This window comes from Ictalurus punctatus, chromosome 6 (assembly GCF_001660625.3).
Source record: "Ictalurus punctatus breed USDA103 chromosome 6, Coco_2.0, whole genome shotgun sequence".
In the NCBI taxonomy this organism is placed as follows: domain Eukaryota; kingdom Metazoa; phylum Chordata; class Actinopteri; order Siluriformes; family Ictaluridae; genus Ictalurus; species Ictalurus punctatus.
The window spans coordinates 5,381,715-5,395,000 of record NC_030421.2 but is presented as its reverse complement, the minus strand read 5'-3'; the positions used below and the strand labels follow the sequence as shown (position 1 = coordinate 5,395,000).

The following is a 13,286-nucleotide window of genomic DNA, read 5'->3' as shown; positions in this document are numbered from 1 at the left end:
ACTAGTAATAGTAGCAGTAGTAATAATAGTAGTAGTAGTAGCAGTAGTAATGATAGTACTTGTAGTAGTAGCAGTAGTAATGATAGTACTAGTAGTAGTAGCAGTAGTAATAATAGTACTAGTAGTAGTAACAGTAGTAATGATAGTACTAGTAGTAGTAGCAGTAGTAATGATAGTACTAGTAGCAGTAGTAATAATAGTACTAGTAGTAGTAGCAGTAGTAATAATAGTACTACTAGTAGTAGCAGTAGTAATGATAGTACTAGTAGTAGTAGCAGTAGTAATGATAGTACTAGTAGTAGTAGAAGTAGTAGTAATAGAACTAGTAGTAGTAGCAGTAGTAATGATAGTACTAGTAGCAGTAGTAATGATAGTACTAGTAGTAGTAGCAGTAGTAATTATAGTACTAGTAGTAGTAGAAGTAGTAATAATAGAACTAGTAGTAGTAGCAGTAGTAATGATAGTACTAGTAGCAGTAGAAGTAGTAATAATAGTACTAGTAGTAGTAGCAGTAGTAATAATAGTACTAGTAATAGTAGAAGTAGTAATAATAGTACTAGTAGTAGTAGCAGTAGTAGTAGCAGTAGTAATAATAGTACTAGTAGTAGTAGCAGTAGTAATGATAGTACTAGTAGTAGTAGCAGTAGTAATCATAGTACTAGTAGTAGTAGCAGTAGTAATGATAGTACTAGTAGCAGTAGTAATAATAGTACTAGTAGTAGTAGAAGTAGTAATAATAGTACTAGTAGGAGTAGCAGTAGTAGTAGCAGTAGTAATAATAGTACTACTAGTAGTAGCAGTAGTAATGATAGTACTAGTAGTAGTAGCAGTAGTAATCATAGTACTAGTAGTAGTAGCAGTAGTAATGATAGTACTAGTAGCAGTAGTAATAATAGTACTAGTAGTAGTAGAAGTAGTAATAATAGTACTAGTAGGAGTAGCAGTAGTAGTAGCAGTAGTAATAATAGTACTACTAGTAGTAGCAGTAGTAATGATAGTACTAGTAGCAGTAGTAATAATAGTACTAGTAGTAGTAGCAGTAGTAATGATAGTACTAGTAGTAGTAGAAGTAGTAATAATAGTAGTAGTAGTAGCAGTAGTAATGATAGTACTTGTAGTAGTAACAGTAGTAATGATAGTACTAGTAGTAGTAGCAGTAGTAATGATAGTACTAGTAGCAGTAGTAATAATAGTACTAGTAGTAGTAGCAGTAGTAATGATAGTACTAGTAGTAGTAGCAGTAGTAATGATAGTACTAGTAGTAGTAGCAGTAGTAATGATAGTACTAGTAGCAGTAGTAATAATAGTACTAGTAGTAGTAGCAGTAGTAATGATAGTACTAGTAGTAGTAGCAGTAGTAATGATAGTACTAGTAGTAGTAGTAGAAGTAGTAATAATAGAACTAGTAGTAGTAGCAGTAGTAATGATAGTACTAGTAGCAGTAGCAGTAGTAATGATAGTACTAGTAGTAGTAGAAGTAGTAATAATAGAACTAGTAGTAGTAGCAGTAATAATGATAGTACTAGTAGCAGTAGAAGTAGTAATAATAGTACTAGTAGTAGTAGCAGTAGTAATGATAGTACTAGTAGCAGTAGTAATAATAGTACTAGTAGCAGTAGTAATAATAGTACTAGTAGTAGTAGAAGTAGTAATAATAGTACTAGTAGTAGTAGCAGTAGTAGTAGCAGTAGTAATAGTACTAGTAGTAGTAGCAGTAGTAATGATAGTACTAGTAGTAGTAGCAGTAGTAATGATAGTACTAGTAGCAGTAGTAATAATAGTACTAGTAGTAGTAGAAGTAGTAATAATAGTACTAGTAGTAGTAGCAGTAGTAGTAGCAGTAGTAATAATAGTACTACTAGTAGTAGCAGTAGTAATGATAGTACTAGTAGTAGTAGCAGTAGTAATGATAGTACTAGTAGTAGTAGCAGTAGTAATGATAGTACTAGTAGCAGTAGTAATGATAGTACTAGTAGTAGTAGAAGTAGTAATAATAGTACTAGTAGTAGTAGCAGTAGTAGTAGCAGTAGTAATAATAGTACTAGTAGTAGTAGCAGTAGTAATGATAGTACTAGTAGTAGTAGCAGTAGTAATGATAGTACTAGTAGTAGTAGCAGTAGTAATGATAGTACTAGTAGTAGTAGCAGTAGTAATGATAGTACTAGTAGTAGTAGCAGTAATAATGATAGTACTAGTAGTAGTAGAAGTAGTAATAATAGTACTAGTAGTAGTAGCAGTAGTAATGATAGTACTAGTAGCAGTAGTAATAATAGTACTAGTAGTAGTAGCAGTAGTAATAATAGTACTAGTAATAGTAGCAGTAGTAATAATAGTACTAGTAGTAGTAGTAATAATAGTACTAGTAGTAGTAGCAGTAGTAATGATAGTACTAGTAGCAGTAGTAATAATAGTACTAGTAGTAGTAGCAGTAGTAATGATAGTACTAGTAGTAGTAGCAGTAGTAATAATAGTACTAGTAGTAGTAGCAGTAGTAATGATAGTACTAGTAGCAGTAGTAATAATAGTACTAGTAGTAGTAGCAGTAGTAATAATAGTACTAGTAGTAGTAGTAATAGTAGTATCAACAGTAGTAGCAGTAGTAATAATAGTACTAGTAGTAGTAGCAGTAGTAATAATAGTACTAGTAGTAGTAGCAGTAGTAATAATAGTACTAGTAGTAGTAGCAGTAGTAATAATAGTACTAGTAGTAGTAGTAATAGTAGTATCAACAGTAGTAGCAGTAGTAATAATAGTACTAGTAGTAGTAGCAGTAGTAATAATAGTACTAGTAGTAGTAGCAGTAGTAATAGGTCTGTACTTCTTAGGCAGAACATTTATTTTCAATGATCACTGCTATTGTTTTTTTTTGTTATTGCAGTTCAATTATTCCTGCGATTATTCTTTATTTGTACATCCCCTAAGAGCTACCACACACCGCCTCATAGTTAAATTCCTAAAAGTGCTAAAGTAAAGTAGAGGGAATCGTTTAACTGTAAATGAATAATTAAACAGACTAATATTCTCGCTCACCCCTAACTCCATCACTAACAAGCTCGCAAAGCCCGCTCTGATTCCCCGCTGTTTTAATTCTGCAGTCGCAGTCTGGGTCCATGGGGACTCTCTGCGCCGCACACTGTGAAGTTTTCCCCCCGGTTTTACACACCTGCTTCAGCACGGATAATTACATGCTGAATTTAATCAGATGCGTCGGAACAGGGAAAGCGTTAAAGCGTTCACCGCAGTGGCCTCACGAGATAAAAGATATGAGAAAGATATGAGAACTGCTGAGGTGAAACTGTGACATACCAAAACAAAAACGAATCATAGTGACAAACTCAACTGAATCCCCAGAAGTCGCTGTACTGCAGCAACACGAACAACACAAACCCACAGGCGATAAAATACCATATACAGAAGTATTATTTGTATTTATAATAGCTCTGTGATATTCGGTAGCTGACTGACTAGGAATAAATAAGTGCTGCTTTACATTACATTTCTTAAGAACACAAAAGTAATGTGCACTTTCAACACCGTATACAACACTTATTTAACTATCCCGGACACAGCAGTATTTAATTCTCGAATTTCATCGGTCGGAATTGCGCTTTAATTTACATTAATGCACTCGTGATACGTTATAGTTTCTATAGTAACAGCTTATTCACATAGTCTAACACTAAGATTAAGAAAGTGCGTCGTTACAAATGCGACGGGAAACATGTAATTGTTTAAATCTGTAAGGAGTCTCCAGTGTCAGTACTTCGTCGGTGCACCTGTCAGTTTTCTGTAGGTTCTCTGACGTCTTCGGGAGACGCGTGTGCGTTTTCTTTTCGTCTTATTAACCTCAAGAGACCAAACGAAACGAGCTGTTATGATAGAAACGATGACGTATAAAAACGATCGCATTCATATAAACCTGTGATTTGCAGCTGCACTAGTGTCAGAGCTCCTGTTCTAGAGAATTAATCAACCCAAGTGATATTAAAAGTGGTGAAGTACAGGAGGACTACTCATGAACGTTCGCACAAGCTTATGCCAGTCTGACCTGCATCTGCATTTGGTTCAGTAGCTCTCCAAAGCTGTCGTTCATCCAGTTGGTTGAGAAAAGTTCAGAAACTGTGCTTGCTGTCTGAAGAAGGATATTCAGATTTTCTATGGAGAAAGGAAGAGAGTCAGAAAATATATATATATTCAGTGCTGATGAAAGTCCCAACAGGAATCATTAGTAGCACCTAGCTCAACTTTCATGGCAACTCGACAGTGGAGCCGGAAACAAACCATGTGTGAAAGAACCCTCTGAAGAAAACAGAGCTGCAGAAACATCCACGGGCTGTACGGCACTCACAGTATCTCCAGGAGTAACAAAAAATAATCATGTATAAGGACATGACTAATCCCTAACACCGCTTTGTCACTAATATGACTAATATAGCTCGCAATGAAACGGGAGAGCAAACGGTGTGTAACAATCTGCTTATCAAATCAAACCAGAAAATCCTGTGAAATCCTTCAAATCATTAAATATAGAACTACTGTACATCCCTACTGTAAGATAATGATATTTTAATCTTGTAAAATAATTACAAATTCTACAATGGAAATACGGCCATATCATAATGATATTATAATGCGTTATGTAACCTGACATTATGGAGTCACGTGCTTTGTGTAACAAATAACACGCTTGGGAACGTGCTGTTATAGGACTATAATCGACCCTGGGTTGAACACAGTTATCTTCTTATAAAAGCACACCACAAAGGGTTTTATTCCTTTTATACCACCGCAGTTTGCCAACGATGAAAACATTTCCCTGCTAAAAATATTCATTCAGTTACGTTTAATGTCCCATGAAACGGGTTAGTAGCAGCTATAAACAATCGTTGTTTCACCAGCCTCTCTTAAATTCATGAGTAAATATCATCGGAATGTATATCTAAGATTAAACCAAACTGCTGTATCATGACACATAGAATTACATGAAATCATTTAAGGCTATCATTTAAGTTTAAGTTTATGCATGTAATGAAGTTTAACATGGATGTTCGGGATTTTTTAAAAAAATTTTCTTTTGGCCTCCTTTCTTATTATGGTGTATTTTGCACTGCTGGAATTAGGAATATTAATATAAAATCATATACACACACACACACATATAGTTTGAGATATATGAGGATTAGACAAAAAGTGTGAAAGTAGATTTAGTCCATGGAGAAATCAGTGAGTCATTCACACAGTGCCCCGTACTGATTGTGTTTTATGAGCTAAGCAAATTAGAATTATGCAGAGAAATGGTGTAGAGAAACAGAGCAAAATGTAAATGAGAACATTCGTCTTGGGCCATTACAGCGTAATAAAAATCGGCTAAATAAGCCTGCGAATGTGAGTTTTCAAAACACATACACACACACACACACACACACAAAAAAAAAGGTTATAAGGAAGGAAACGAAACGATAATAATACCTGGGGGCTCATTGGCCAAACTTTCAAAGATGGTTCTGTTGAATGGACCGAATTGAAGGTCAGCTGGAAGGATGTTGGAGATGGATGACAGCACCATTTGCAATCTGAAAGAATGAAACGTGTTATTAACCCACCAAGGCTGCTTTAAAAAAAAAAAAAAAAATTCTAAATACAAAAAATGATTTCACTATAGACCAATTATAGCATTGCATGTGCAGCACTTTGTGCGTACTATGCTCTAAAATTGTGTCAAGCCCAGATTGATTATGCCCTCATCCTTCCCCGAACCTGAATGAGTTCTCATTTCAATCATGGATTTATGTAGCTTTTGAAGATCTAAGCAATTATTCGGGGGGAATACCAGCCAGGCGGAAAATATGAGAGGAGATTAATAAAGCTGAAATATTCTCCCCGGTCTCATTGTAACCAGTGCCAATGGCTTCAAAGGATGAAAGGAAAAGAAACTCACTTCTGAGCCCAGTTATTGTCTTTTGCTGCCAGCAGAGACCCGATGTTCATCCTGACGGCCCCCACGATCGCAGTCACTAGATCTATCTCAGAGCTGCTGTTAGCCATGGCAAGCAGATACTGAATGGTGGTCAGGATCTCATCGGTCGTGTTAGCGCTCTTAGTTAGAGGGTCTTGACCTGACGACAGAGTCATCAGCAGCATCTTGACAGTATTTTCCAGTTCACTCGTGATGCCACTTGACGTATCCATGTTGTTGTTTGGCATCATCACCAGGAGGTGCTGGACAGAGCTGGAAAGCATATTCATTCCATCTGCTACGTCCCCTGTGGTGATGGTGTGGTTCAGAGCCAGGGCCACAGTCTCCATGAAGTTGAAAACGGCATCAGGGTATTGCTGCTCCTCCACAGGTAGTTCTAATGACAATGAAGATATGATTGCTCGTAAAGACTCGAGCACGTATGGGAGCTGGACGGAGGAAGAATTTCCCATTAGGCCCTCACCGAGACTAGCGGATACCTCATCTGAAACAGTGGACAGGACAGAATACATTCTCATGGACGTGGGATCTCCTGTTAGATTTAGGTATTCCAGAAGTAACATGGTCGCATTCTGGGAGATTTGAAAGAAAGCTGGTCTGATTTGGGCTGTGTTTGAGACATCTGAAAGAGCTGAAATGAGAGCAGACATGAGAGGATGGAGGTCAGCTTGCACTTCCATTGGGAGACTTGACGTCATCTGGTTCAATATCATGCTACGTTCTGAATCACTTTCAAAGGTGTAGTTTGAAGCAGAGAGATTGAACAAGATTTCAGTTGCCAAGACACTGTTTAGAATGAAAGGGTATGCAGTGTCCTCAGTGGGCTGACCATTTGGAAGAGTGGTCATACCCGTAAGGGCAAAACTGAGACCCAATGAATCAGCAATCTCGTGACTTGACGTCACCACTTTCTCTAGATCTGTTGGAGACGACATGAGCAATGCGAAAGCTTCCATCATCCGTGCTGAAATGTTTAAATACACCATTTCCTCAGGAGGTACAAGGGAGGCAAAGGCTTCGGTAGTTTGGTTTATCAGCATCATGTAGGATCCAAAGTCGATCTGTGACTCAGACATTAAGGATACAGAGCTCATTATGTTTTGAAGGACGGATTGGTCCTCAAAGCTGGTGTTTGACATCTGCTGCAAATTTTGTGACAGAATATTGTTGATGGCTGTGAGGATTTCACTACGATTTCCTTGGTGCGCTACGGTATATGATGCTGCAGAATTGAGCTGATTAGCCATCTGTTCAATCCTCTGAGCTATACTCAAAGATGACTGCTGGGAAAGCATCCTCACCATTCCAACCATTCCACCCAAGCTTTCTACCAGCTGCATATCATTCAGACTCCAGGCTTGACTGATGGTCTGCGTGATCATCTCTATAAACGTTTGCCCATTGCTTGGAAGTGTCAAAGAGGCTAGTGTACCAAGGATTTTGTCAATAGTTTCGTCTTCAAACGAGCTTCCTGTCATGTCCCTGGATACACCCTTGAGGAAGATGCCCAGATCTGGGTTTGCGAAGAAAACATGCATGGTCTCCAACATTTCCTGAGAGCTGAGTGGGATGGAAAGAATCTGATATAAAGTTTGGTAGTTGATCTCCAGGAGGTCGAGAAAGTCATCCACTGGTTCTCTTGTTAGATTTAGCACCGGTCTTCTGCCGTTTTGGGTCGCTGACACAAGATCTCTTAGATTGTCTCCCAGAGCAAGTTTCATTTGGATTGGCTTGAGATAGTCATTGATGGGGGTGAGCAGGTTGGTGGTGCCAGCAATATGTTGCAGTGCATACAAAGCATTGCCGGCAAGCCCAATAAAGAGGTCGGAGTAGCATGGTAGCGGGCTTGAAGCTGGCACTAATGGTGTTAGCATCTCATACAACTTGGTAAGCATCTCTATGCCAAAATACAATCCAGTGTCTTCAGTAGTGTTGTACCAGGTGACCAGTTCACTCACCGCCCTCAAGATGTTGCTGGTGTTCTCTACATATAGCAGTTGCTCCATTACGTCATACACTAAGGGCCAGTTTCCAAGCAGTCTCATATCAATGATTTTACTTATCACCTCCATTATGAGCATGTCAGTGGACAAGCTATTAGGCATGGTCAATATGTCACTACTCAGGAAACGATCTATTTGTTCACTACTGAAGTTCATTGCAGTGAGCGCCACGTCCAGGGCGTGTATGACCATCTCAGGGCTCGCTGTTACATTCTGACCCCCCTGGGTGTATTCGATGGCTTTCTGCACTGCTAGGATGTATGGATTCCAGTCTAATTTATTCAGCTGCAGCGTAGCACTCTCCAAGGCCATTTGAGCAAAGGATTGACTGGTGAAGGAAAAGAGAAAACAAAAGAAATGATTAGTGGATGCTTTACAGCAAGCAAGAGCATGAACAAAGCACCTTTGTGTTTAAACACTAAAAATATAGCAAAAATATAAAATCTTGACCATGTTTACACAGTATAAGCATCATATATACTGTAGTATGAGCATATAAGGTAATGAAATCGTATCGCCACTATTCTGTTGTAGTTGGAGACCCCTAGTGGTGACATGTTTTTATCCAAGTAGAGCACGTGCTGTTCTGTTCAGCCATTCTGTTACGAGCCATCTCCATCCAGTCTTTATTTTCACTTGGAAAGGCACTGTCTTTTTATACCACTTCTGTTAAATACACTTGAAGTCAGGTCTGTCTTGGGTACTTGTACCCACACACACACACAAACACACATATAGTGAGGGCAGAAGAGCTATGCTGTGTAATTAGCATGCGAAAATCACACTTAGATAGCAAGGTTTAGCTAGGCTAACTGTTTTTACCATAGTGTTTCCTTACGCAACGTTATCTTTACATACGCCAAGTCGAGGTTAGAAAGCAAATGCGAACACGTTCATGTTATTTTTGATGAAATATACTTGAATGTTTGTTAAAGTAGCAATGTCAGAGTATATTACCGGCAGAAAATATTTCGGTTAGTTCTAAGAATTCGGTCACAGGGATTTCAGGACCACTTCACATTTAAGGTACACCGTGTACACTATATTGTGATTATGTACTTTTGTAATCGTGTAATTCTTTAATCATGTACCTGTTCAAAGTACATAAAGGTCCATGCGTATTAAAGTTTCCTGTCTGTGAGTTTCACAGGCGAAAGAGACAAACTAAGGATATCCACGTGAGGATCTCATCCCAGTGACGAGCATTAGTACAGTTTAGAACCAGCTCTATTATTATTATTGACTTGGAGAGCTTCTTCTGCGGTCAGCGATCTATGTTTATCACATAATACTTCTGCAGTCTGACTTGATCGATTTGCCAAGATGCCCATAATGTGATTGTTATCACCACTAAGTTTATCACTGGAATGTGTACAGAAAGCAAAATCAATACAAACACAGATAACTAGAAAAATAATAATAATATACAAACAGAAATCACTTTATCTGTTCAGGCCAGTTTTGCGGCGAGGAATCAAATCGAATGCAATGCAAAATGTAATTAATCCCCGCTGTCATGTGTTTCATGAACCTAGTCGTTTATTTGCTTTGAAATCTGGGGCTGATAACTCTACAATTCTCTGAAATTCTAATAATAAATTCCCATTATCTGTTTCTCTACAATGGCACGCTGTTCGTTTAATAGGCATGCACTATCTCCTGGCCTTTCCTTAAGTGGAGGATATTCGGGGAGGGAAAAAAAAGAGAAAGATATTATTTCGCAGAAGAGGGGTCTGTTTCACTGGTAATGAGGACAGGACATCATTGTTTTGTTTTGTTTTGTTTTGTTGTTGTTTTCTTGAAAATAAATGGTAAAAACATTATGTTCTTATGTTCGGTAGTTCTTTTAAAGCCCCCTTTTTTTAACCACAATGCTGTTGAATTTGCAGTTCCGATTGTTCACAAGATGTTTATTAACTCTCTTTATTCCACGGCCTGTTCAGTTGCTCGATTCTGATTGGTCAGAAGGTGAGCATTACAGTATTTTTGGAATAACAGTACATGTAGTTCCGGCTGTAACATGAACAACGGGTTTATATCGATGCACTCGCTCTAATACATTATTGTTTCTATAGTCCCTGCTGAAAAACAACAATTAAAACCATCACAGAAATTCTAATGGTTTCCACTACAAATACCATTACAAGCCATCAGTTAACCATTAAAACCAGGTCCTTAATGGGATCCACTAGACACAAACATGCCACCAATAGAAGGCAACAGATTACCCGTAGAGACACAGGGACTACTGTAGTTTCCATTATAATGAATACAACTCCCATTATAACCATTACAAATTCTACGAGGGTTTCTGATGTTTTGGGGGGGGGGGGGGTTCAGCAGGGGTAACGGCTCATACATGGGGATGTGTAATCTAATGCTAACAATACATGGATTTAAAAAATGGGTTATTTTTTACAAAGTAATCAATACAAAGTAAATAATCATTGATGTGGTGAAGTTTTTTTTTGTTAGGAGACATTTATTTAACATTTATGTGCGGTTGTAAGCGCACATCGTAAGTCTCAGTGACTCCGTTTTTTTTTCATTTTCTTTGCTAGAACAGGAAGTAACTCCTCTCTCGGACGTACTACTATAGGAAAATAATATACTTCTGGGGGGTAAGAGTAACTCTGAGTCATAGCAGTAACTCTGGGGGGTAACTAACTCTGGTGGTAAGAGTAACTCTGGGGGGTAAGTGTAACTATGGGTGGTAATAGTAACTCTGGGGGGGTAAGAGTAACTCTGGGCATTAACAGTAACTCTGAGTGGTAGCAGTAACTCTGGAGGGTAACTAACTCTGGGTGGTAACAGTAACTCTGGAGGGTAACTAACTCTGGGTGGTAACAGTAACTCTGGAGAGTAACTAACTCTGGGTGGTAACAGTAACTCTGGGGGGTAACTAACTCTGGGTGGTAACAGTAACTCTGAGTGGTAGCAGTAACTGAGGGGGTAACAGTAACTCTGGGGGTAGCAGTAACTCTGGGGGGTAGCAGTAACTCTGGAGGGTAACAGTAACTCTGGAGAGTAACTAACTCTGGGTGGTAACAGTAACTCTGGAGGGTAACTAACTCTGGGCGGTAAGAGTAACTCTGAGTGGTAACAGTAACTGAGGGGGTAGCAGTAACTCTGGGGGTAGCAGTAACTCTGGGCGGTAGCAGTAACTCTGAGTGGTAGCAGTAACTCTGGAGGGTAACTAACTCTGGGCGGTAACAGTAACTCTGAGTGGTAACAGTAACTGAGGGGGTAGCAGTAACTCTGAGTGGTAGCAGTAACTCTGGTGGTAACAGTAACTCTGGGGGGTAACAGCTTCATCACACCACTCCACTGTTGATTATTTTCCTATAACAGCTGAGCATGTTGTGTTTTATTCTTTATTTTTCGCATTCAGAAACATACATACAATATTTTATCATGTTCTCACCTCTGTAGCTGCGAGAGCAGGTCGCTCCAGTCAGATAGATTTCCCTCTGCTGAGAGAGACAGGTTGAAGTGCTCCACCAGGCCTTGTGACAGATGCTGCATGCTCAGAGACTCATTAAGACCGGCTGAGTAAAACGCCTCCAGAGAGCCCACAATCTCCGCAACTATGGCATCCACCCACTGAGGATCCGTACCCTGTGTATAACATGCACGACAATTATAATCCAAAATGATTTGAGGGAAAGTCTGAAAAATGGAGTAAACGTGTATATACAGTGCAGCATAGTGGCCAAACTCTGCTATTACACCAAAATGATTTGATTTATTTCTTGTAGTTAGGATGACTAACTTGTTCCCAAAATGTAACTCTAAACAGATAACTGATCTAAACCTACAGAGACATTTATAAAGGCATTTTCCAACACATATCTGAGTTATGTGGCAGATCTTTGTGGAGATACGTTTGTGTCATGGCGCAAGAACCTTTTGATAAATGACTTTGTAGCTCAGTGAACATCGGGTGTGTGAACAAGAGCGTGATGTGAGTCACCACAGGAATACCACAACACTGGCGATGATGTCAGAGTTGTATATTATTCTCTGGACTTTAAATAAAATAAGTTTGAGTTCACAGATTAGCTTTTTAAAAAAAATTTTTTTTTAAAAATAGCACAAAATCATGCCACCATACTGACAGAGAAATGTCATTTTTCTGCCCCTTATCAAGTAAGTTACAATAAAGTAAGTTAAATGAAATTTTCTGTGAGATTTTTTTAACCTAAAATCTATTTGTATATGTCTATACTTACAGTGCCGTCCACTAATATTGGCGCCCTTGGTAAAAGGCTGTGAAAAACTGTGTTGTGTAACCTTTAGATCTTTTGTTCAGAAAATTCACGAAAATACTCTGCTCTCATGGATATCAAACAATTGCAAACACAACACAGGTTTATCATAAAAATAAAAAAACCCGTCTTTGTTAAATATAGGTGCTTTCTGGCAGAGGCGGTCGGGTTTTCATTTAATATCTGTTGATATTGATAGTCCATGATGCCATGTATCCAAAACAAAATGTCCAGGTCCGATGGCAGAAAAAAGTGTGTGTGTGTGTGTGTGTGTGTTCTTAAGACTCACTGTTATATTGTGGACTGCTGGCTGATAATTGGAGGTGTCGTAAATGTCGAGTAGTGGAACGAGACGATTGTTACACCAGACTGTAAACACACTGCTGTTCAGATTTGCTGCCTCAGCGACCTGTTCCCAGAGATCACCCACTGCTGTGCAATTCAGCATTTCACTGCTCACAGGAGCCTGCAGGGGTCACCACATCATCATCATCATCATCATCATCATGGTTTTGAGTGTAAGAAGCCCTTCTTTCATGTTTCTCTTCTAGTCCCGTCTCCACCCACTGTCCCTTTATTGTTGTGCTACCTGACTGTCTTCACCTGTTCCATGTTTGGCCCTTGATTACGTTGTCTATTTATCCCCTCTAATATCTAAATACCTTTGTGAAGTCTTCTCATGCTTTGTATTAACTTTAAGTCTCTGACAGTAGTGCAGCTCTAAATCGCAGCTTTAAATTAACGCGCTTGTTACGATACGTTATCGTTTCTATAGTAACAGCTCATTCACAGGGACGTGAGTAATCTAAATGTAATAATAAACAGATTTTAAATGGTTTTTTTTTGTTTGTTTTTTTTAAAAGTTGATACGGTGACGTTTTCTGTGTGGAGACGTTTCTGACACGGGAAAGTCTACGGATGTTGTGTTTCGCGATAACGTGCTGCGTTTTTGTCTCGTTAGGACAACGTGACAGAATACAGTGGCAGTTTATAGCTGCTATGTAAGTAATACCAGGAACTAAAAAAAAAGATATTGCA

The 13,286-nt window shown here is 38.7% G+C and overlaps 1 protein-coding gene across 3 annotated transcripts in view; it reads right to left on the bottom strand.

Annotated features, from left to right (window-relative positions):
- The window catches only part of abca12 (ATP-binding cassette, sub-family A (ABC1), member 12), a 94,742-nt gene that overhangs the window by 42,931 nt on the left and 38,525 nt on the right, over window positions 1-13,286 (bottom strand). For all 3 annotated transcript variants that reach the window (XM_053680743.1, XM_053680742.1, XM_053680741.1), the window contains exons 24-28: window positions 12,538-12,714; window positions 11,405-11,598; window positions 5,939-8,308; window positions 5,470-5,573; window positions 4,049-4,155 (exon numbers count right to left, since the gene is read on the bottom strand). In XM_053680743.1, coding sequence (XP_053536718.1) covers window positions 4,049-4,155; window positions 5,470-5,573; window positions 5,939-8,308; window positions 11,405-11,598; window positions 12,538-12,714 — 2,952 coding nt within the window. The remainder of the gene's footprint in view (window positions 1-4,048; window positions 4,156-5,469; window positions 5,574-5,938; window positions 8,309-11,404; window positions 11,599-12,537; window positions 12,715-13,286) is intronic.